The sequence below is a fragment of the Antechinus flavipes genome, chromosome 6 (genome assembly GCF_016432865.1).
Source record: "Antechinus flavipes isolate AdamAnt ecotype Samford, QLD, Australia chromosome 6, AdamAnt_v2, whole genome shotgun sequence".
In the NCBI taxonomy this organism is placed as follows: domain Eukaryota; kingdom Metazoa; phylum Chordata; class Mammalia; order Dasyuromorphia; family Dasyuridae; genus Antechinus; species Antechinus flavipes.
Genome location: NC_067403.1, coordinates 189,957,670 through 189,983,534, shown reverse-complemented (window position 1 = coordinate 189,983,534; position 25,865 = coordinate 189,957,670). Strand labels below are relative to the sequence as shown.

At 35.5% G+C, this 25,865-nt stretch overlaps 1 protein-coding gene across 2 annotated transcripts in view; it reads left to right on the top strand.

Moving 5' to 3' along the window:
- The window catches only part of AFAP1 (actin filament associated protein 1), a 233,552-nt gene that overhangs the window by 172,378 nt on the left and 35,309 nt on the right, over positions 1–25,865 (top strand). For both annotated transcript variants that reach the window (XM_051965564.1, XM_051965563.1), the window contains exons 10-11: positions 2,702–2,913; positions 14,947–15,092. In XM_051965564.1, coding sequence (XP_051821524.1) covers positions 2,702–2,913; positions 14,947–15,092 — 358 coding nt within the window. The remainder of the gene's footprint in view (positions 1–2,701; positions 2,914–14,946; positions 15,093–25,865) is intronic.

The following is a 25,865-nucleotide window of genomic DNA, read 5'->3' as shown; positions in this document are numbered from 1 at the left end:
CCTGTGATCCAATTCATCAACTGTCTAGTCAGACCACACTATGAAATATGAACGTTCATCCCAACATGCCAACAATTATAAACATAAAACATTTATATCATATTTTTCAGAAAAAAACCTTAGAAAGTAGATAATTGTAAATGTTTTTATCCCTCCCCCCCCTTTTTTTTTTCAGAGAAGGAAAGCAATGATAAGAGGAAAAGTGACTGCAAGGTCATACGGTTTGAGATTATTGAGGCCTAATTCAAACACAGCTCTCCTTACTCTAAATAAGACCAAAGTTCCATTAAAAGAGGATGAGTTTATTTTTGACTTGGTCATTTTGGGGTTCCAACTTGGGCAAGCATCTAGAAATATTCACAAGACTGTTGAAACAAGACTGGAGCTTGAGAGTCAAAGTGGCACAGGAGATAAAAGTTTGGGAATCTATGTTGATCATTGTTGAAGCAGTGGGAATCATTGTGAATCATTCAGTTCAATACAATAAACATTTTAAAAGTAAATGGTATGGACAATTGCCTCAACTAGAATACTTCAAGTAACGAGGAACTCACCCCTTCTTAAAATATTTAGTTTTAATTGTTAGGATATTCTTAATTATGATGTGAAATCTGCATCCCTTCCTTTATTTTGGAAGGGAATAATAATTTTCATATGGGAAGGATATAATGAATTTTCCTCTCCCTCCATTTCAGCAGAACTTTGTAGCCCAGAACAGCGTCTGCATGAACTAGGTAGTGAAAAGATGTACTTTCATTCATTTCTTCCATGTCCTCTTTGACACACTGTTTCTTAATCTGCAAACAGTTTGTTGTCTTCACAGGTTGCTAGAAATAATAATGAGATGCAGTGGTTCTCAAAGTATGGTCTAGAGAATCCTGAGGATCTCTGAAACCCTTTTAGAGGGTCTACAAATTCAAAAAAATATGGCAAATGTCTATAAATATAACCCAGATAAATAAAAACGCTTTGGAGAGATCCTCAATAATTTTTAATAGGATAAAGATACTGAAAACAAAAGTTTGAGAACTACTGAATTGAGAGAATGTGTATAACCTAATCCTATTATTGTTCATGCTTAGGTTGTGTTACCACTGATTTGAGCAGTGATCTGGAGCCCAGCACTTCCCCATTTATAAAATCAAGATCATGATTTTAGGATTCTCAGATGAATCAATAAAATGTCCTAAAAATACAGTCCTGTTGTATTATGAATGGACTACTGTTAGTTGGAGTTGAGTTAAAAAAAACAAGTTTAGCTTTTTATTTTCTTCTTATCCTGACATTCTATGATTATCAGCTTCCATTTATTTATTCATTCAATAAATATTAAGTACCTATTGTGTGCCAGCTTCACAGTTCATAGAATTACTTAGAAAGAGACCTTTGACTCAGAATTTGATCTTAGTTTAATTACCAAACCAATGTTTGAGTACCCTTAAACTCATGATGGAAAAATGCACTCCACATCCAAACAGAGAAATGATGAATTCAGAGTGCAGAGTGAACCATATTTTTTCTCTTTATTTTTCTTGCTTTTGGGAGGTGGGGAGTGGGGGGAATATGGCTAATGCAGAAAAATGTTTTGCATGACTTCATCTGTATAATGGATATCATATTTCTTGCTTTCTCAATGGGTGGAGGAAGGCTTGTAGAGAGGGAGAGAATGTGAAACTGAAAATAAAAAGATAATTGAATTTTTAAAAAACAGAATAGCCTACCCACATCTCTGACAAGTAGTTATCTAGGCTGCTAATTAAATACTTTCAGTAATGTGGAACTTGCTACCGCAAGACAGTATATTTCATTGTTTGAAATCTTTAGTTTTAAAATGGTCTTCCATTTATGAAGCTGAAATCTCTCTGTGTGTAATTAATACCTCTTGGGGTTCTTTGGAGGGCTTTTCTTTTGCCCTCTGTAACCTCTATTCTTAATTCTCTTGCATTTGAAGATAGCTACTCTTTATTTATTAATCATAACAACAGCTTATTAGTAAAGTACTTTACATACATTATATGTAAAATTTATTTCAATTAAAAATTCATTTTCTTACCCTTCTACTTTCCCCTATGAGACAGAGACAGAGAAAGACAGAAGCGAGACAGAGATACACACACAGAGAAAAAGAGACAGAGAGACAGAAAGAGACAGAGACAAAGAAGACAGAGAGAGACACAGAGAGACAGAAAAAGAAGAAAGAGAAGAAAAGATTTGGAAACTTTTTCACATGCCTTGAGTGAAAAACAAACAAAATTATTTTCCCATTTCCCCTCGCCGACATAGGATATTTTAAATATTTTGTTTCAAATCATATGTTACAATTCATGCCAAGCATTTTATTTTCTATCATTGTTTTGGACCATGATATAAATGATTCCCCTAAAGTCTAGCACCGAAGTTGTGGTACCTAGAACAAAAACAGACTTTGGGAGCACAATTCACTTCTAATCTGATCTTAAGTGCAAAGAATATATGGAATACTCTGAGTTCTTGGGGAACTTTTTTCTCTCTTTCTCCATTTACAATTTTATAGTATTGTGGAATGGATTTATTTGACAAGTATTAGCTTCTTTGAATCCCATCCCCATTCCTCCCCTGACCTCTTCCTTGAAAAAGAGGCTAGAGAAAGCTACCATCATTCCAATCAAGCCCCCTCTTTTCTGGGACAGATAAAGTGTCTTAACATTTGTTTTTACTGCAGGCTATCTAAACGTGCTCTCGAATAACCGCTGGCGGGAACGTTGGTGCAGAGTGAAAGATAATAAGCTCATTTTCCACAAGGACAGGACAGATCTGAAGACCCATATTGTTTCCATCCCTCTCCGCGGCTGTGAAGTGATTCCAGGCTTGGATTCCAAACACCCCTTGACATTCCGTTTGCTTCGAAATGGGCAGGAAGTCGCTGTACTAGAGGTGCGGTATGTGTGAGGGGCCGGGCTTCCCAGGGCTGCACACCAGATAGTATTTTCCTGCTGAGAGATGGGCTCAGACTCTGCTGTTGATCCAGATTCTTCACATTCTGTCCTACTCTCATTTTTGTTCTGTTTATCTGCCTTTTTGCCTTGGCCTTTTCACTCTGATGTGGATGCTGTATTCTATCTACCTCTGCTACAACTGATCCACTTTTGAAAGATCATGGCTTGAAGTCAAATGTGGCTTCAAACACTTTACTAGGTATTGGCAAGCCACTTAACCCTGATTGCCAGGAAGGAAGGAAGGAAAATAGGAAGGAAAAGGAAAGAGAAAGAAGGAAGGAAGAAAGGAAAGAACAAAGGAAGGAAAGAGAGAGAAGGAAATAGGAAGAAGAGAAGGAAGGAAGAAAGGAAAGAACAAAGGAAGGAAAGAGAGAGAAGGAAATAGGAAGGAGAGAAGGAAGGAAGAAAAGTGAAGGAAAACAGGGAAGAAAGAAGGAAAAGGTAAGAGAGAAGAAAAAAAGGAGAAAGAAAGAGAGAAAGAAAGAAAGAAGGGAGAGAGGAAGGAAGAAAGCAGGAAACATATTTTAAACCTATTCATTCAAATCCATTCATTCAAAAATCCTTATGAAACCAAGCAATGACTTGGTTCTGTGTTCATTGACTGGTGGGGGGGACACAATTCTGTTCTTTGTGTTTGTTCCGCCAAATCCCATTCACTTAGTCATTCACCAACAAATTCTGTCAACAAATATTTAATAAGTACTCACTCTATCCAAAACACTTTACTAGTAGTTGGATGTACAATGGCAAATATTAATCCAACCCCTATCTTTAAGGATATGAAGCTAGGTGTCACTGGACTTAAATTTAAGAGGACTCCTCTTTCTGAATTAAATTTTAGCCTCAGACATTATATGAGGTATGTGACCCTGGGCAAGTCACTTAACCCAAACAACCTCGGTTTCTTCATCTGTTAAATGAGCTGGAGAAGGAAATGTCCAACTAATGTAATATCTTTGCCAAAAAAAAGTCCAAATGGACTCACAGAGTTGGACATGACTGAAATAATCAAATAATAATCTTCAAGGAGGTCCTTTTATTTACCATCTATTATGAGTAATGCTATGTGAGAAGCAGATCAAATGGCAATCTGTTCACCAAATCTGAAGATCAGTATTTGAACCCAAACCTTTCATTTTACAGAAGAGGAAACAGACCCAGAAAGTTTTAAATGGCTTACCAATTATTGCACAAGGAAATGAGGCAGGATTTGAATGGAGTACCTCTGACTCTAATCCATCATTCTTTCCATTATACTCCCTGAAAAATTCTTGCTTTTGTATTTCTATAAAAAATTTAGGCAGATAATGCTATCTGAAAGAGTGTTAAATAAAAGAACCTGTTCTTCATGATCCCAAAAGACAGAACCAGAAACAATAATGGAGGAAGTAATAGAGACCCAGGTTTAGGCTCAACATAAGGAAAAGCTTCCTGACAATTAGAGTTGGCCAACAATGGATATTGGGGTACCTCATGTGCTAAGTGAGTTTTCCATCACTGAAGCATTCAAGAAGATGGTCTAGAACTACTTCTCAGAGACGTTGTGAAGAGAATTTTTCTTTAGTTTTGAGTTTGACTAGATTCAGTCTATATCAGAGAGAACAATCATGCTACTGAAATCACAGTTCCTTAAGCGTGTCTCCAAGAACTATAGAGATAGCTATTGCCTAAGGAGAAGGGATTAACATTTTTTAAACTTTTGGGTCCTTTCTAGCTCTTTAATTTTATGATCCTGAGATTTTAGAATCTGAATTAGAGGTGAGAAAAAGAAGGCATCAAAACCCATACTTTGTTGTGACAGTGGATTTGACAAGACTAAGCCATATCCAACCTACAATTGAGACTCTCTCAGAATTAAACAAAGAGCAGACATCTGAGTATGGAAGCAAAGCCAAAAACTGGTTAGGGCTCCCTCTTACCTCTGAATGCAAGTCATTAATCCATGGGGAAAAAAGTACAGGCAGATCATGATGATAATGGCAAAAGGGTGAAACATGGGAAGTATTTATTTAGTGAAGCTCTCAGTAGTAGGCAGTTCAGACAGGTGAGAAGTTAAGCATCAAGGAGGTCTGTCAGTAGGTACAAAAATCCCCAGTCAGGAGGTGGCTGAGGTTTAGGAGCAGAAATTCATCTCTCTTTCTTTATCTCTCCTCTCTTTCTCTCTCACTTTCTTTATCTTTTCCTTCCTTCCTTCCTTCCTTCCTTCCTTCCTTCCTTCCTTCCTTCCTTCCTTCCTTCCTTCCATCCATCCATCCATCTATCCATTATCTCATGCAGATTGATTTATTTCTCAAGAAATCTGTTTCTTTATTTGTACTATGAGCCTGAAGTCACAATTTTGAGGCTATACTAATTTAGATGGCAGTGAAGTCAAAAAGCAGTTAAGAACTTTGAAGGTGGAGATATAAAGGAAATCAGAAGATCTCAGAGAGGTTGTTTGTGTAGATAGAATAGGTATTGGAAATGTTCTGAATAGAAGGTAGCCGGGGGTGGCAAGGGACAGTGAGAAGGAATGGTTAGTATTACCACAAGACTTTGTCTGGCGAGATATGCAGGTCATGAAAGGAATAGTCACAAAAATCATAAGTAAACTGAATTGAAGTTTTTTTTTAATCTAAATTTCTGTTTGTTAGGTTAAGCTTTAGGTGAATATCAGTTTTATGATTTTCCTCATTCAGTGCCATTTCATATGGTAGTTGCTTCGGTATATGACAAGTCCTTGAAAAGTAGCATTTTTATAACCACTTCTAGAAATAAAGGTCCAGTTTCAGAACATTCAGATGAATGGATGTACTTCTCAGGTCTTGAGTGGTTGATCCAACATCTTGAATGATGGCAAGAGTTTAAAAATTTGATCCATATCTCCAATGACTAAAAGCAAGTGGTTTTTTTTTTTTTTTCTTTTGTCAGAGATCCTCAGGATTAAAGTAAGCAGACTTTCTTAAAGTAGTTGTTTTATTGTTTTTTCTAGTTCTAAAAAGTATACTAAACCAACAACTTTCTCCCAAACATAGATACTATCTGTGCAAAGCCTAGAGTGTTATTTTGTTACGTCCATTCTTAAAACTTTCCCAATGTTGGTAGGAGCAAAAATTCTGGATTTAGAGCTAGGAAACCCAGCTTTGGGTTTTATAAACTCTTTGTTCTTGAGTAAGTCACTTTTCCTTGGATGTCAGTTTCCTTATCTATGTGATAGGGATAATCATAATATTAATGCTCTGAGTATAGTAACAGGAAAAATGAACATTTATTAAGCACCTACTTATGTGCCAGGCACCTCTACTAAGATACAAAAAGAAGCAGAAAATTATCCTTGTCTTAAAGGAGCTTAGAAGTCTAATGGATAGACTATCTTTTTTTCATCAATACTTTGTAAATTATATAAAACTTATAGTGAGTCATTCATACATTGTTGAAATTTTTGGCTATAGTCTTTGAAAGATTGTGTCTGTTAAGGCACAAAGATTGTTATCTGCCTCAGTTAAAGCAGTATTTTAACCAACGAAATCACAAATCCATGAAGTATTGAATTAAGTTAATACAGAGAAATGAGATAACTACATTGATTATAGATTCAGAACTCTAAGGCAATGGTGCTAGACTCAAATGGAAGGCTTTTGGGCTCCGTATTGACTTGAAACATCATAAATCAACATAATCTATTTTATTTTATTTTAACTATTTCCCCAATTGCATTTTAATCTACTTTGAGCTGGAATGGGAATATTGTGGGCAGCATCCTTTATGCTTCTTCTTTAACTTGGAGGTTATCAGACCCAACCCCTATGTTTTGTAGGTGAGGAAACTGAGGTAATGAACTATGATGCCTGAAATCTCATCGTTCCCTCCCCCTCCATTTTATTGTCATTTTATTGGCTTAGGGAATTTTTGATGAAGGAACTCCCTCTACTGATGGAGATTCGAAAGTGCTCTGTGGTTTATAATTGTAGAGAGCTGTTTGGACACTGAACTTGTAGACTAGGGTTTCACAGCCAGTATGTGTCAGAGGTTGAGCTCTTGTTGACTCTGAAATCAGTAATGTCCCCCCACCCCCACCCCATGCTATGGTTTTAATGGTACTGATAATAGCCTCTTGAGTACTTTAAAAATATTTTAATCTTTTAAAAAAATATTATGTTTGGGAAGGTTATTTTATGCCTAACACATGGAAACAAACCGATAGAAAAACATTTAGTAATCACTTACCATATGCAAAGATCTGTGTTAAGCACTGGGGGTATAAATAGAAAAGCAAGATAATCCCTCCCTCCATTATAGTAGAGAACACATATAATAAGTAACAGTTGAAAAGCAGAAGGAAAGGCCCCATAGTCCTTTTAATGGTAAAGTGGATGCTAATTAGCTGCTAGAATCATAACCATTTCTGATGTCAAACCATTTGACTTTCTAAGAATTTGAGGATGAGAACTTTCTTTTTTGTATTTTTAGTAGCTGTGGCTACTGAGGCAGGGGCTGAAGGTTTGCAGAGGCAGTTGTTGGGAGAATCCAACTCTCCACAAAGATTTATTCCCTAGATCATGGATGTGGGAGCTAAGTTGGAAGCAGGGTTAATGATCTGGGGATTTGGGGAGAGAATAACACTATTCTTGGAGATGTTAGGCTTGGAAGCCTAGGTTGCCTCTAAATGGGTATATAGGAAGTGGTGTTTGGAGCTATCAAAAAATGAGTCATTTGTAAAAGTATAAATCTTTATTGGATACAAAAGAATTTTTTTAAAGAGTATAATAAATTCAATATAATAGTTTTGAAAATACTGTGTTTCTGCCTCCTGAAGTTCCTCAAGTTAACTTTTCTGTACATTAAAAAAATCTAGAACAACTTTCTTTTCTACTTTTTTGAGTACTCATTCCTAGAAAAGTCAGGGATCCTCAAATTTGGAATGTTTTTTAGGAACATGCAAGTGCCTTCCAAAATGTTTCTGATGAGTTGAATGGTCATCCATTTACTTCCATTCCCTTTTGAGGTCCTTCTCTTAGTTCTAAAGTACTTCCTCCTATGGAGGTGAAATCTCTACTTTTTAGCCTTTGTTCCTCTTAATCATAGAAGAAAGGACAAGTCTCAATTGTCAATGCTTCTAAGGCTATTCTTCTTCAGGCTATATATCCCAATATTTAAAAAAAAAATTACTATTTGGTGTGGTTTCCAGTCCTCTTGCCATCTTGTTCCCTTTCTCAGTATATACCATGGCTTGTTAAGAAGCACAGATCAGAATACAATATTCCAAATGGGTTCTGAGCAAAGGTCAAAGATAGCATCAGAATTTAGATAACGTATATACCTTTGTTATTGCAATTCAAAATTACAGTCTTATTTATTTTTAGCAGTATCATCATGCCTTAATTCACATTCAGCCTATGAGCACTAAAACTCATGAGTCTTTTTTTTTTTTTATGTGAGCTGTTCTTTTTTGTATTTCTACAAAAACAGCTTCTTAGCTCTGCCTGCCTTATCCTATACTTTTGTGGTTAATTTTTTTTAACCTTTACATAGGCACTTTATTAAATTTCATCTTTTAAAACTCATGATGAAATTTAATAGGAATATATTTAAATCTCATAAATGTCTTCACAGGAGGGCCAGCTGGTATTGTTTTGCTCCAATTTAGGTGGGTAGATTATTGTGACATTTCCAAGATTTTTTAATTGCATTTTTAAGAAACATTAATAAACATTCAAAAGAGTCAGGTTTCCTTTCATTGTTTAAAAATTATAGCTGTACTCTGTAATAACACTTTTCATTCTAAAAGAGAGTTGGAATCAGGATCTTGAACCTTATCAAAGTTGAATTAGTTACTGAATTACCAAAGGGACCTTTTTATAAGGAGAGGCAAATTTGGAACAGTATTCAGATAATCCTTCACTACATTCCTAATCTAATACATCATTGTGGTGATTCAAAGGGTCTGTCAGGTCCTGCCAAATGTCACTAAGTGACAAAGTATGTGTTTGTTGTTTGGGATAAATAGATTCAGAGAAGTTCAGCTGATGTGACTGATTTCAAGTGATTTTTTCAGCCATGTCAACTCTTGAAGACCATATGTTGTTATATAGGGGCTGCAATTACTTTGATGAGGGCGGTTTCCATGCCAGTGAAATTGCAGATCTTTTTGGTTTTGAAATATTAGGGGAAATTATAATTTCACCTTACAATTAAATCTATTTAATAATGGGATGAGCTTGCATAGGGCGTAATGAGTACCCCATGCATGGAAGTATTCAAGTAGAGCTTGAAAGACCAACTTGAAAGTAATGCTGTAGAGCAGAAGTATCTGCAGGCCACAAGTGGCTGGCAATATTTTTAAGTAAAGTCTGAACCAGATTAAAATGTAAGTGGGAAATATTTAACAAAATAACTAAAATTATAATAATACATTGATATTATATTTGAAAACTAAGTGAATTTATGGCTCTTTTTATGTATGGATTGATGGCCCTGGACTCTATGTGAGTTTGATACCACTGTTGTAGAGTACCCACATGCTGAGGAAAAATTGGACAACGTGACTTATGATTTATGTGTCTCTCTAAGTTTGATTTCTAATGTGCCATTAGAAAATTTTCTGTTACTTCTAATGTGGCTCATCATTGATGAGCCTAAGAGTGGGTTTCCTGTTGTAGGTCTTACATGTGTGTTTACAAAAGTTCACTCAAATGTCATCCACTGCTTTGGTGGCCTAGTTGGCCCTGAGCCTTGTGGTGATGGTTTTCATAGAATATTGCTCAATCCCATCAAGCCCACACAGTGGGTGTGGGTAGCTTCCTGTGGAGATGGCCTCTTGCCCTCCTTTTGCCCCCTTCGAAGCCTAGATTTTTGAGTCATCAGTGCCCACTTTTTGTGTGTCCAGATGTGCCAAGTGTGGAAGAGGCAGTTATTTTTCTGGCATTGACATTTCCAGCTCCATCTGTATTTTATCAAAAATTTTAGAGGATGTATTTACAGGCCTATGCTAACTGATTTTAAAATTTATTTCTGCTGGGATGAAACAGACCCGTTTTTAATGTGATGGAGCACACGGGAGTACAATATTTTAAAATTTAGGCAAAGCATTTCTAGGGGAACATTAGTGAAATAAATTTCCAGATTGGGCAGCCAAGGAGAAGTGATAGGCTAGATCATAGATCTATCATAGATCACTTTGCTAGAAGTGATTATGGAGAATATCTCATTGAACTCCCTAATTTTGCAAAAGAAAAAACAGGTCTAGGTCACACAGGAAGGCAACTGCTTTGAGAAGATTGAGCCCAAGCCATCTAACTCTAAATATTGTATTTATTTTTTTTTTCTATTATATAAATCTATGTGACTAGATGACGGAACTGGGCATGTTTTGGGCATGGGCCATATAGCCGACCTTCATTCCTCTCCTGGCTGTGCTTCTGACTTTCAGATTTCATCTCCTGCCCTGTTTTCAGCTTCCTTCTTCATGTTGTCTTTTCCCATTAAAATGTAAGCTCTTCTGAGTAAGGACCATCCTTCTTTTGTAGGTTTAATTATTCCTAGTGCTTAGCACAGTGCCTGGTACATATTAAGTTCTTGATAAATGCTTGTTGCCTGATTCTTCCCTATATTTAGATTAGAAAAGAGAAGTTTAGAAGAAGTTAGAAGAGAGTAGATTTGTTTAATGTGATATCAATGGGACCTAGAAACCTTAGGAACTGTGGATACAAGTTAAATGGAGCAGAGTTTTGTCTCAATGTTATGAAAACCTTCTGGACAATTAGAGCTGTCCAACATCTCATGGTGTCCATGATCATTTGATGAATGAAAGAACAAATGAATAATTATTATTCCTAGTGCTTAGAACAGTACCTGGTACATATTAAGTGCTTAATAAATGCTTGATTGTTCCCTATATTTAGACTGGAAATAGAAAAGAGAGGTTTTAATTTAGAGGTTCATGATACTGTTTTCTAAGTTGTCATGTAGAAGAGAATAGATTTGTTCAATGTGATGTCAGTGGAACCTAGAAACCTTTGTGACCTGTGGATACAAGTTAAATGAAGCAGAGATTTGTCTCAATATTATGAAAACCTTCTGGACAATTAGAGCTGTCCAACATCTCATAGTGTCCATAATCATTTGATGAATGAAAGAACAAATGCATGTTGCAGATCACTAGTCTATTTCCTCATTTCATTCCATAGCAGGCTCTGTAGCCCACAATTCCCGTGGTTCCCACAGGGATGATACTCATGTTACATCAGACTCATTGGTATTTCTTATTCACCCCTTTGGTCATATGGTGATTTGGGAGATTAAGATGAGAATCAAATGAGATCATATATTTCAAGGATGCTGGAACCATAAAGTGCTATAAAAATTATCATTTGCTCTTGAGGGTCATTTCACTACATTTAAAAACTCTAGATTCTCTCATATTGTTATCATTGATAAACTCCCAAGGTTCCTAATTAGTATTATTTTGGTAATAATAATGATAATTAATGGGAAGACCAAATGAGTTAACTTGTGTGAAACATTTTGTATTAAATTTTAATGTTAACTATCACCAATATCATCTTCTTCTTCATTAGGATACATGTTGAGATGAAGGCATTATGGTCAGGGAGTGGAATACTGCAGATTAAAAACTAGGAATCACAGGCCATCTCTAATAGACTTGTGATGGAGAGAGCCATTTGCATCCAAAAAGAGGGCTAAGGGGACTGGATGTGGATCACAACATAGTAATTTCACCTTTGTTGTTGTTTACTTACTTTTTTTTCTTTATGATCTCATTTTTCTTGTACAGCATGATGAATATGGAAATATGTTTAGAAGAATTGCACATGTTTAACAAATCCAAATATTGGATTATTTGCTGTCTAGGCGAGGTTGTGGGAGAAGAAAGGGAGAAAAATTTGGAACACAAGGTTTTGCAAGGGTGAATATTGAAAACTATCTTTGCATATATTTTGAAAATATAAGAAAAGACCTATTCAGTAGACTCATCTAGCTGTAGTAGAGGATTTATATTGAGAACAGTAGTAATTGTTATTTTTAACAGATTCTATCAATAATTTCTAAGTTGACCACCAAGTTAACTCTTCATTTCTGCCTCCTGGTTTCCTTGACTTCTTTTAGGTCTACAATAAAAATCCCATATTCTGAAAGAAGCTTTTCTCAGTCCTTCCCTCTTATTACCAGTGGCTTCCGTCTATTGATTACAACTAATTTATCCAGCATGTATCTTATTTCTTCATAGTTGTCTTCATGTTATCACTCCCAATAGATTGAGAGCTCCTTGAGAGCAGAGAATGAATTTTACCTTTCTTTGTATTTCCAGGACTTAGCATTGTGCCTGCTGTAGACAATAAATATATTTTGACTGATTACATTAATAACTTCATACTTGAACCATCAGACAATTGATTTTGTCACGTATTTCCAGTAGTAGACCTATTTGGACTTTCCCAAAGTCCTATATTATTCCTATTTCCCTTCTACTTTGTTGGGAGGGTCAATTGTAGAATTGTGAGCAGACTTAATGGTCTTTAGTGAGCATTGTAAATATCAAAGCCTTTCAGGAAGTTGATGCAGGGGACCTAGATACATACACAATGACATGACTGGTGGTTTGAATATAGTGCCTTCCATCTAATGGCCAAATCATGGTACTTTTTAATTATTTAAGTGACAGTCTATTTTTTTGTAGCTCATGGAAGTAGAATAAGAACTAAATGTGAGCTACTGTTGCTTATGGGAGCACTTGAAAGGGCCCGTCTGGGACTAGTTATGAAAACCATAAATAGAGCAGGGAGGAAAAGCTAAGAATCTCATCAACCTTAATATCACTGGCTGCTGAGTATCAGATATCATGGCAGCTGCTGGTCCAGCTGCTTATGCTTGCTGGTCTGTCTTATTTCAGTAGTCTTGATATCATTTCCACTCCTAGCTCTGTTTCAGCTCTGTCTTTATTTTTGTTTTTTGCAATAATCCCATGAGGTAGATAGGAAAGGAATTATTTTCCTTATTTGACAGAGGAAGAAATTGAGACTCAGTTTCTTTAAGTGACTCCCCCAGGATGATGTAATCACTAAGTGGCAGAGTTGGGACTCAAATCCATGTTAGTCCGTAGTTCTTTCCATGATGATTTAATATGCATATTAAAACTTATTCTCAAGTGAATGTGGAGCCAGAGATAAAAAAAAAAAAGAAAGACAATGGGGTCTAAAGAAAGTTGCTTTAGACGTAACCCAATATTAATGGGTATTTTTCACATTGCTTTTATAGCACAGCAGAATACTTTGCTGAAATCTGAATAATTTTGTTATTTGTAGGTATATTTGTGTTGTAAATTTAGTTTTGGTTATTGGAAAAAAAGGATGATTTACACTTTTTTATAGCACTTTAAGGTTGACAGGATACATTTCTCATGAAAACCTTTTAAGGGATACAGCACAGGTGTTGTCACTCTCATTCTACAAATTAGGACATTGAGGTTCAAACAAGTTAAATAACTTGTGTGTAAACACACAGCTCATATGTATACTCATGTAGTACTTTATGATAAAATTTAGGTCAGTGACCTTAAGGGCAATGCATGGTGGATATCAGTGGGCTGGCTTTTGTTTTTACAAAATTAATAATGATTTTTAACTAGAACTAATAGATAGATGGGCGGATGGATAGATGGTCAAAGAGAAAAGGAAAAGGACCGGCTTGCAGTGAGACTGGAGAATAATGGGGAGACAGTTTGAAAGCTACATTGCTATCTTTAGAATGTTAAAAGCAATTGAGAATGCAATTCATTGCATTAGGTGGATTCTGTATGGAGAATTTATGAAAAACACAAGCAAAAATCACACAGGATAAGAAGTTATAATCTATGCCAGGAGAAAAAGTATTGATCCTAGTGATACCAGGAATTGTCAACATAACACAAATGAAGAACTGGTTATAGAATACCTCTCTTATGCTCATTACCTTCAAGGGAGCCAGATGGTACAGTGGATACAGAGCTGGGCCCAGAATTTGGAAGATTTGAATTCAAATCTAGCCTTAGATACTTACTAGTGTAATCCTGGACAAGTCACTTAACTGCTATCCACCTCAATTTCCTCAACTTTAAAAATGAGGATAATAGTAACATCTACTTCCCAGGAAGTTGTTAGGAGGATTAATGTATTAGTGAAATACTTAGTCCAGTACCTGGCACTTAATAGTGCTTCATAAATGCTTATTCCCTTCCCCAATTTTCTTTACTTCAGCATACTCTATCAGCAAATTCTTTTTTTTTAAAGAGTATTTTTTGTTTTCCCAAATACATGCAAAGATAGTTTTCAACATTCATCTTTGCAAAAACCTTGTGTTCCAGATTTTTCTCTTTTTCCCTCTACCTTCTCAAGACAACAAGCAGTTCTTCTAAACTTATTTCTATTTTTATCATACTGTACAAAAAAAATCAGATCAAAAGGGGAAAAACATGATAAAGAAAGAAAAAGCAAGCAAGCAAACAATTGTAATAACAAAAAAAGAGGGAGACACTATGCTATGCTTTGACCCACATTAATTTCCATAGTTCTCTCTCTGGAAGAAAATGACACTTTCCATCCCAACTCCTTTGGAATTACCTCAAATCACCTTATTTTTGAAAAGAGACAATTCCATCACAGTTGATTATCACATAATCTTGTTACTATGTACAATATTCTCTTGTTTCTGCTCACTTCACTTAGCATCGGTTCATGTAAGAATTTCCAGGCTTTTTTGATATCATATCAGCAAATTCCTAATGAGACATATCTGCATATCTCAATCAACAATGTCATAGACAGATTATAGGCCATAATAAGTGGGTACTTATTAATATTTGTGGCTTCATCATTAATTATTATCCCAGTATTCACAGGGACTATGTTCTGTAAGATGGTATTGTAAAACTGAAAAGAAATATTCAGATGACCCTAGAATGGAACTGAATATTTGTTCTTTGCCTCTTCCTCAACAGGCTTCATCATCAGAAGAGATGGGCCGATGGATTGGAATATTATTGGCAGAAACAGGGTCATCCACTGATCCCGGCGCACTACATTATGATTATATTGATGTGGAAATGACTGCAAATGTCATCCAAACAGCCAAACAGACATTCTGGTAAGATGCCGATCAGTGAGTTAAATATTGCTGAGGTTCCCGTAGTGAAGTAATTTTCAGTTATGTGTTCAAAAAACAGTTTTCTCTTAAACATCAAAAAAGTAGTTCAAATTGGATTTAGTGTATTTAATATATATTCCATCTACCTCCACCTTTAAAATATTAGAGAATTTGTGTCCCATCCTCAGTGCCAAAATTTGGAAAAGATCTGGACAAGCTAAAGTTGTGACCAGAGAAAAGGGATCAAACTGGCCAAGGCTTCGGAAACGTTGGTGTTCAGCTATCTCTGTGCTCTCACCCAGCGAGATGATTCTCTTATTAACTTTGATTTGCACGAATGTTATCAATCTTTACTCCTTTTCAAAGCACACTGCTACAGAGAAAGCTAAAGATGGGCAATGTTGGACCACATTAGTCTTGACTTTATTAAAATATTTTGGGCATTTCAATCCTGCCTGCCTTTTCTAATAAACAAGTAGTTTGATGAAGGTGACTCTGACTCTTGTGAAGATGAAGCCTAAATTTTTAGGGCCTTTATTGAATGTACTTATTGAATTTATATGCAAAGTCGCTAAAAATTGTTTTAAAAAAATCTTTTCACCTAGAAACATTTCTTTGACAAAATAGCTATAAAGAAGCTTCAAGGTCTGGGAATGGAAATGATGAAAAGAGCAGAAGCGGGAGAAGCCAGAAGAAGAGGCATGTGGAAGGGAAAGAGGAATTAGGAATAAAAACTGCTCATATTTGTTTTGTTCAGTTCAGGTTACCAAACGCTTTTTACCTTATTATTATAACCTATTATTGGTAGTTTGAATAGATCATCCTGATTTTACAGATGAGGAAACTATAGCTCAGAAAAAGTTAAGAATCTTCTTTTAAAATCAAATAGCAACTTATATGATTTTTACAATAATCGTAAGAGGTTGTGTGAAAAGTCACATTATTACAGATGTCAAAATTAGGGCTAAGAAATACAACTAGTATTTGCTTTACTAGAGTTTGCTTTACTGTATTTAAAACATCTACCACCTATTGTACCTTAAAAAAAACTGTGTGGGGTACATTGGGGAGAGTTGGATCAGCCCCCTTTATCTTGACTAATATTAAGCAATTAAGTACTTGATGAAAACTTGAACAGTGAAATCTGTAGTTAGAAAAATCATTTTCCATTTTCCTTAAGCAGAGTTAACTGGGGATTTAAATTGGAATTTAAACTGTAATAGATTTTCAGATTCTTTAAGTCTTTTGCTTTTTTTTTCCCCCTAAATCTCACACTGCTTTCCATTCATCACAATAAAGATGGAAGCCTCAAGCTCTGGGGATTTTTGGTATAGATCTTGCAGCAGATCTAGCTAAGGGAGTCACCAGCAAGTATTTTTTAAGTTCCTGCTATTAGCCAGGCGTGATGCTAAGTATTAGGAATACAAAGAAAGGCAAAAGGTAGTCCCTAATCTCAGGGAACTCACAGTTCAATGAGATAAACGATATACCAATAAAATGCAAACAATTTTATAATAAAGGATAAATTGGAATCAACTAAGGGAAGACTCTAGAATGAAAGGCATCAGAAAACTTCCTGTAGAAAGTAGAATTTTATTTTAAATCATAGAATGTTCATAGCATGAGACTTGGAGAAAATCAAGGAAATTGTAGGGCAGAAATGAGCTAAAGAATCCTAAGGAAAGGATATCCATTCAGAGAAAATGCAGAGTTAGGAGGTGGTGAGTCTTGTGCAAGGAACTGCATGGAGACCAGTATCACTGGATCATATAATACATGGAGGGATAATGGTGCAGGAAGAATGTAAAATTGTGATGGAGCTTGGTTATGAAGGACTCTTAAAAGCCAAACAGGACTTCATGTTTAATTTTAAGAAAGCAGGGAGTCACTAGAGTTGCTGGGCAGCTAGATGGTGCAATGATTAGAGTATTGGATTTGAAGTCAAAAGAACTCACTTTTTAAGTTCAATTCCATCCTCAGTCACTTACTAGCTGTGTGATCCTGGACAAGGTTACTTAATACTCTTTTTCTCAGTGTCCTCATCTGTAAAATGAGCTGGAGAAGGAATCCCCAAATGAGTCACATAGCTAGTAAATGCCTGAAGCTGAATTTGAATTCACATTTTCCTGACTCCAAGCTTGGCACTCTATCCACTGTGCAACCTAACTGTCCAGCAAATAACCATAGTAGGAGAGAAAAACGAAGAGGGAGGAAGAGTGAGAGGGAAAGGTAGAGGGGGAGAGAGAAAGAGAGAGAGAGAGAGAGAGAGAGAAGGAAAGAGAGAGAAGGAGAGGGAGAGAGGGAGAGGGAAAAGGAGGGAAAAAGAAAATAAAAAAGAGGAGGGAGGGAGAGAGAGAACTTGAGGCAGGGAACATCCAGCAATTTTTTTTGTTTGTTTTGCAATAGTCCTGGTGCAAGATAATTCCTGAAGTCCTACACGAGGATTGTGACAGTATTGTGGGGGAGGTGAAGAGAAATAATGCTGCCCTTGACAATAATAAAGAATTTAGGAAAAGAAAAAGGTTTCAGGAGAAACATAATGAGTTCAGTTTTGTACAGGTTAAGTTTCAGATGCACAGGTCTAGGCTCAGTTCTGCTATATACTTTTTACTCTGTGATCTATGTAATTCTCTTTCCTTCTCAAAGTATAATTTTCTACAACTGGAAAACCATAATAATCCCTAGTGGCCAATTCTAATACTCTGTGATTCCATAGGCTATCAAATCTTCCTTTGGCTTTTGTTTTGTATTTATCTCCTCCCAAGAGGGTCTGTTAGTGATGCTGCAGAGAGGCGGGTGGATGTAGGAAACAGATGTGAAGTTGTGGAATCATGTAATCAGCAAATGACAATAGATTATATTAATAGCTGGTTGTAAACTCACCAAGTCTGTATGTGAGGAAGAACACTCTTTGGAACATGAAGATAATCAACTCGAACCATTTGTGAGTTTGTTTTACTATATTTAAAACACATGCCACCTGTTTTACCTTTAAAAAAAAGTGTGTGGGGTACGTTGGGGAGAGTTGGATCAGCCCCCTTTATCTTGACTAGTATTAGGCAATTAAGTACTTGCTGAAAACTTGACCAGTGAAATCTGTAGTTGGAAAATGGTTTTTCTTTAGTCAGAGTTAACTGGCTTTCAGGGGGAATTTAAGGACTTCACCATCACCCACAACTAAACTAACATACATCCAGAATGGTAGCACTTGGAGGAACTTTAATATGTAGAACATAATGCCAGAGCTATAAGGGACATTAGAATTTGATTGTTACATTTAGAAGAATCCTTAGAGCAAAGAATGTTAGAGCTGCAAGGGACCTTAGGACCTGTAATGTTATAGCTGAAAAGGACCTTAGAACATAGAAGGTTAAAACTGACAAAAAAGAATCCCCACAATTTAAAAGTATCAGAGTTAGAAGAAATCTTGGAATATTTGCATTGGAAGGACCCTTAGAAAATTGAATATTACATTGAGAAAAAACTTAAAAACATAGGTCAGGGTTGGAAAAGACTTTAGTAATCACCTAGTTCAGAAGTTTTTAACCCTTTTTTTCCTTTGCACCATGGATTCTGATGAGTTCAGGGAAGCCTATGAAAACTTTAGTAAAAGGCAGCATTTATTACAGCCTATTAAGATTTTCATAATATTTTGCATATATGATCTCGTTATCTTCATAACAATTATATGAAGTAGGTATTGTTATCCTTATTTTACATGAAACTAAGACAGAACTTAAGCAACTTGCCTAGGATCACACAGGTATCTCTAAGTCTTCCCATTCCAGATCCAATGGTTCTCCAGTGCACCATCAATCTCATGCATTCTCAAAATAATGTTATAAATGCATAAAGCAAGATACATAAAATCACCAAAAAATTATCAAAAATATTTTTCTCATTCAGAGTTGCAATTCCTGGAATTTTTCCATAGATTTCAATTTAAGAATAACTGATCTTGTCTAACCAAATTGGGCTACTGCAACCTAGATACAGAAGGGGATTTGCCCAGAGTCAGCTTAGAATGAATAGCCAAGGCAGAACTGGCACCAGAGCTAACTGAGTGACCCAGACAGAGAGAAAACTTAACAGGAAAGTCCCAGTACCAGTTAGGGGTTTTCCTAAATACAAATGAAACATTTTTTTTTCTGCTGCTTTTCTGTGTGAACCACAATAGAGCCTTATTTTAAAACCTTACAATTTTGTTTATGCACTTTATTGAAGGATGACATTAATTGTTTTGGTATTATGGCCTTCCTGTTGTTACTGATGTGCAAAAATTAAGTAAATTCCAGTGGGATTCCCAGTCATTAGCTAATCCCAACCTTAACTAACCTTCAACAAGTCAATTATCCTTATCTGCAGAATCAAACTGTTAGATTAGGTAAATTGGTAAGGCTCCCTCACAGTAGTTAGGTGTTATGATGAGCAGTGTTGGTCCTGAGTTCAAATGTGACCTCAAGACACTGACACTGTGTGACTCTGGGAAAGTCATTTGACCCTGTTTACTTCAATTTACTTGTAGAATGAGATGGAGAAGAAAATGAGAAACCATTCTAGGATCTTTGCCAAGAAAATCCCAAATGGGGTCATAAAGAGTTGGAAGTGACTAATTAATAACAACAAAAAAAAATCATCTTTCAGTTCTATTGCTCAGTGATTCTTTACAAATTAAGATTAGTAATACAAGTAAAAAGATATAGTGAAAAGTGTATTAGGCTTAGAAACAAGATACTGTGTTTCTTTCCCCAGCTCCATACCTGCATACAGCTCATGAGTTACTAGCCTCAGTTTCCTTCTCTGCAAAGTAGGATCAATAATACCCACCATGTAATTGGAAAGTGCCTGGTAAATAACAAAGGATCAATACAAAGTAAGGAGTTGCTATTAGGACAAAAGGAAAAGCTACCGCAATTTATAATGTTTCTTCCACTGCAAGATGATTTTATGTGAAGACCATCATTCCAAACTTGCCAAATCTACATACCACTTGGGTTGAATTATAAGAAAGTGAGTTTAGAGTTGTTTAACTTCATTATTTGGAAGCATAAGGCCTGCAAAAAGCTTTCCTGAGGTTCACAATCATCTTGTGTCTCCGTCAGCAAACAGTGATAACCACATGTAAGAGAATGACTGAATAAAAACATTCTCCCCAGAATATTACTTGGCTTTCACTTTACAAACAAATGGAATATTAATCCAAACCAAATGTAGCTGGGCCACATATCAGGGAAAAGGAATGTGAAACCCAGTTTTCATTTTTTTTTTTTTTAAAGAAAAAGGGAAAAAAAAAGCATATCAGTTTGTGGCCAAGGGCATCTTTAGTGCCATATTAACGTGCCTATAACAGGAGGTAGTGAGCAACGCCACTGCAATGTTCAACTGAACTGGCATTTCTTGGCTTTTTATATCCTGAATATGCATGACATTATGGAGTAAGCAGTTGACTGCTGGCTTTTAGAACTGGTTTGTTCCTAAATCTCCCAGGGTGCTTTTGGAACACTTCTATTGAGCTTTATTTTTTCGAATGAGTATGAGTGATCTTTTAGGTCTTTCCTAACATTTTGTATTCAAGAGTCCTTTGAAAAATGATGTTCTCTGTTCATCATCATCATCAATAATCCTAACATTACTAATGCAGTTAATATAGTTAACATTTCTATAGCACTTCAACATTTGCAAAATGCTTTCCATACGATTTCTCATTTGATTCCCCACAACAGTCTTTTTAGATAAGTTCTATTATTATTCTAATTATACAGATCAGGAAACTAAGGCTGAGAGTCTATGTGACTTACCAAAAGTCTCATAGCAAGTGTCTTCTTGCTCAAGTCTTCTTGAGTGATTCCAAAGCTAGAATTACCCACTGTGACAACTTTATATTCTCGCATCCCTTCCACATCCAACATTCTGTGTGCTATTCTGCCTCTTGTAGATCTAACATTTAGTATTTCCTCTTTTAGCAAAAATTCTTGATCTTTGTAAAAACCTAAAAAAAGAAGGGATTTGGGTGAGGAATTTCAGAATAGGAAAGCTTGGAAGTAAAATTTTCTTCTTGTGTTCTACACTAATTAGGAGCTAGTTAAAATTATGGTATGATGGACTTCTGTGTCTAACATTAAATGTGACTGATTATGGGGGAAATGTGAACACTAAATTGTAGGGAGAAGACAGTGAATAATAAAAATAACAATAATGACAGCAATAATAAGGATATATCTCCTGGACAAAGCAATATATTTAATAATAATATATTAAGCAATTAATGATGAAAAAAACACTGAAACTTACATATTCAGAGAGTTTATTTTTCATGAGAAGTTTTGGATTTTGTGTTTGTATCAGAAATTGTTCTGAAAGTTTTCTCCCCCAATTCTTGGCTCACTCAGCCGGATTTTTTAACCTTCCTCTGCTCCCCACATCACAATGTTGGGGAAGTTGTAATGAACCAGTAAATAAGATACACAGAGGAAAAAAAAAAGATCAAGAAATATTCAGTATTGACAAGAAAACATTTATCATTAGTCCATCTGTCATTTGGCATTTGAATGTTGGGATTCTGCCAATATTTTATTTTCTTCTCTGAACTATTAGATTGTCAAATATTGCAATCGTTTACCAACATTTGGGGATGCCAGCTGAAGTGCTGCCTATTTCTGATTCGAGTGTCTGGCTGGATCATCTCAATGTGTGAGGCAATGTAGCATAATGGGAAGCACAATATGGGAGCTTAGATTCTAATCTAGACTCTCTGAGTGCCGTTGGACATATCACCATTCACTTTCCGTCTCCTTTTCTGCTTATTTGCTTCAAGTATCTGTCTGAATCATCACAATGTGTGAGAAGCAATGTAATGCAGGGAGAAGCACAGTATGGGAACTTATTCTAATAAGCTCTGTGAATATTGTTGGACTTCTCACCAGTCACTTCCTTTCTCCTTCTTTGGGATTGATGTTGATTGAGGTGACTTCTGTTACCATTCCCCCATAAGAGTTCATGATTCTTTTATGTCCCACAGAGATATTAAAGATAATATACATAGAAATTCAGTTTCTGGATTATCTACTATTTCCCTTCCTAATAGTATTTTCCCAAATATATGTAAAGATAATTTTCAACATTTTTTTGTGATCCAAATTTTTCTCCTTCTCTCCTTTACCTGCCTCAAGACAATCTGATATAGGTTAAATATGTACAATCCTTTTAGGTATTTTTTCATATTTGTCTATGTTGTACAAGAAAAATCAGACCAAGAGGGGGAAAATATCATGAGAAAGAAAATAAACAAAAAAAGTGAAAATACTATGTTTGATCCACATCCATTCTCCATAGTTCTCTCTGGATATGATTTAGCCATGATTTTTAAATAAAGTAAGGTGCATAAAGAGAAAGATTTCCTTAGGTTCAGAATTTTTTTTTTTTTAACTTTTGTCCTCTAGATTTCTCCTTATTTCAGTCATATGGAGTCAGGGCTAGAAGAGACCTAGTTCAGATGATTTAATGCTTTAAGATGTACCAAATGCTTTCAACTTGATCCTCACAACAACTTCATGAATTAGTGCTATTATACCTGTTTTGCAGATGAGGAAACAGGTTGAATAGAAATTTCGTGTCTTGCCCCAGGATCACAAAATTAGTAAATGTCTGAGACGTGATTGGAACTCAGGGATTTTTGACCCTAAGTCCAATCCTTTGCCCAATATGGCACCTAATTGAGTATCTGAGAAAGAAATTGACTTGTTCAAGGTCACATCTGCTATATAGTAAACAGTAGAGCTAAACCACTAATTTCTGATCCCCAAGTCCATTGAATATGTATTAAACAACAGTGTCTCACAATAACCAGTTTCCTCTCATTCATTCAAGGATTGAGTCTGGCCAAATGAGAAATATACATCAGAAATATTAAAATGTCTTGTACCAAGATGAGCAATTTAAACCCCAATTCTTTCAACATTTCGTTAACACTTAAGATAGGGAAAAGAGAATGAATGTAAGATTACTTTCTTTCCACTAGAGGGAAGTATAACCTTACTTTGAATTCATTTCTTTTGTCAGATGATGCTGAAAAAGGGAGCCTATAAATCTAATGCTGATCTTAATCCTTAAATACTATTTCTGCACACTTCTTTGAGGTTGGAATTACATTTCTATCTTTGTTGAAGAATTTCTCCTCTCACAGCTTTTTATAAGACCTCATTCCCCCTCTTTATATTTCTTTTCTGTCTTTAATTTTTTTTTTAAACAACTCAACAAAATAGAACATAGAAGAACCTAGAGTAAAAATGGAGAGAACAGAAAAATGTTAACCACCCTCCTCCCAGTCTCCCATTTTAGAGGTTGCTTTGCACAGTGATTGGCAAATAGCTTATTGAATTGCATTGAATTGATGCATTGGATAGACCAGGAGCTATAGTGTCAGGAAGACCTGCATTCAAATCCAGCCTCAGGATTTGTATAAATCACTTAACCTCTGTTTTCTTCAATTGATTTATCTCCAAAATGGCAGTAATAACAATGCATACTTCCCAAGATGAACTTTAACTGAGATAATATTTCTAAAGCACTTTGCAAAACCTGAATCACCATCTAAATGTTAACTATTAGCTCTTAATGAGTTTATTTCTCTTCAGTTTTGCCATCTGTAGTTTTCTTCCCTTGAGTGTCACTCTTCTCACTCTCTTCCCAAATTTGTATCTGAACATGGGAGATATTGTTAGGTAGAGAGAAGAGCTTAGGATTCAGAGTTAGCAAAGCTGGAATTCAAACCCATTGCCTCATGGCACCTTAAACATGTTATTTCCTAATCTGGATTTCACTTGGGTTTTGATGAAGGAAACTTTAAGGTAATTTAAAAAAATCTAAAACCCATAATAATTTTATGAACAATAACAAGAAAAGGATATGCATGATTTTGGTCTTAAATAATGAAGTAATTACAGATTTCCAAATGATGATTTAAAAAATTCACTTGATATAGTATAATTATGGAATAATCTTTGAGTTGAAAACCATCTTAGAGATCATTTGTTCAAATTATCTTTCAGTATACTAGAAATCCTCTTCTCTAAATGAAATGAAGTAATATTAGTAAAGATCTTAAGGTATAGTACCTGGCACATAGTAGCCAATTAAAAATTGCTTGTACCCTCCCCACCTTCTTCCATAGCATCCTTTGCAGTCATCCATTCATTTAATGGATATTTACTAAGCAACTACTGTATTTAAGGTTTCGTACTTGGAGTACAAGAAAAGCAAAAACATTTAAGGATATAGATGTAAAGGTAATACTCTCAGGAGTTTACAGTCTAATAGGAAACAGGATAAAGATACAAATATTTATGATATAAATGGAATTGAGTAAAATTTATAAAAATTAAGAGTCATACCCCAATTGATAAATGATCTAAATATATGATCTATCCCTAAAGGACTATAAATTCAAGCATATCTTTTGAGCTAACAATACCACTACTAGATATGAATGCCATAAGAGATTTAAAAGAAAAAAAAGAAAAGGACCTGATTGTACAAAAATATTTGTAGCATATTTTTTCTTAGGACAAAAAATTGGGAATTGGGGAAATGCCCATCAATTGGAGAATGGCTGAATAAATTGTGGAATGTGATTGTCATGGAATATTATTGATCTATGAGTAATGATGAGCAGAATGATCTCAGAAAAAAATCCTTGAAAGTCCTCCATGATCACACACACACACACACACACACACACACACACACACACACACAATCTTTCTCTCTCTGTGTGTGTGTGTGTGTGTGTGTGTGTGTCCTCCCTCTCTCTCCCTTTTTAACTTTATTTTTCTTGAGATTTTTTTTTTTATTGGGGTGGAAGATCTATGTTTTGTTTCACAGCATGACTTTTATGGAAATGTTTTGCATAATTTCACATGTGGTTTCTTAATGGGGACTGAGGGTGGAGAGAAGGAATAGAATCTGTAACTCAAATGTTTTAAAAATAAATATTAAAAATGTTTTAAATATAACTGGGGGAAATATAAAATAAATACAATTTTTAAAAAGAAAAAAAAACAAGAGAAGTAGACTATAAGTATACAAGAAAAAAGTATACAAGAAGAAGTGATGAGAAGTGGGAGCAAGTAGGAATATTTTCAACTAAGATGAGACAGGCGTCAGGGAAAGCTTCTATAGGGAAGATAATCACTGAGTTAGGCATTGAAGGATAGGGTAGATATCAATAGAGAGAAAAAGGATTGGGAAGAGACCACTGGAGGCATTGATACCAACAGATAGATACAGGAGAAGGAGATGGTCATTGGAGCCAAAGATATCAACAGATGAGTACAGGATAAAGAGACAGGCCGTTGGATATATAGAGTTCCATTAGAACAAAGGATTGAGGTAAGAGATAGCTAGAGGAATAGTTCAGGTTAGTGCTAACATAAAGTTCATGCAGGGAAGAGCAGGAAGAAATAAAACTGGAATGGTAGGCTAGAGCCAGATTGCAGAAACCCTTAAGTGATAGTACAAGGATTTTATATTTTATTTAGTAGGCAAAGGGGGCCACTGAAGACTTTTAAATAGAGAAGTTTCATGATCAGACTTGGTTATGACAACTCTGAGCCTAGAAAGTGTCCTTCCTTATTAAAGGCAAATCCTTCCTTTTCTGTTTCAAAGAGGCAAACTATTTGTACTAATTAAGCTGGTTGGCCTATAGGCACTTTAAACTCAGTAAGTCCAAAGCAACTTTTCTTTCCCCCAAAACCATTTTCTCTTTTCAACTTTCCT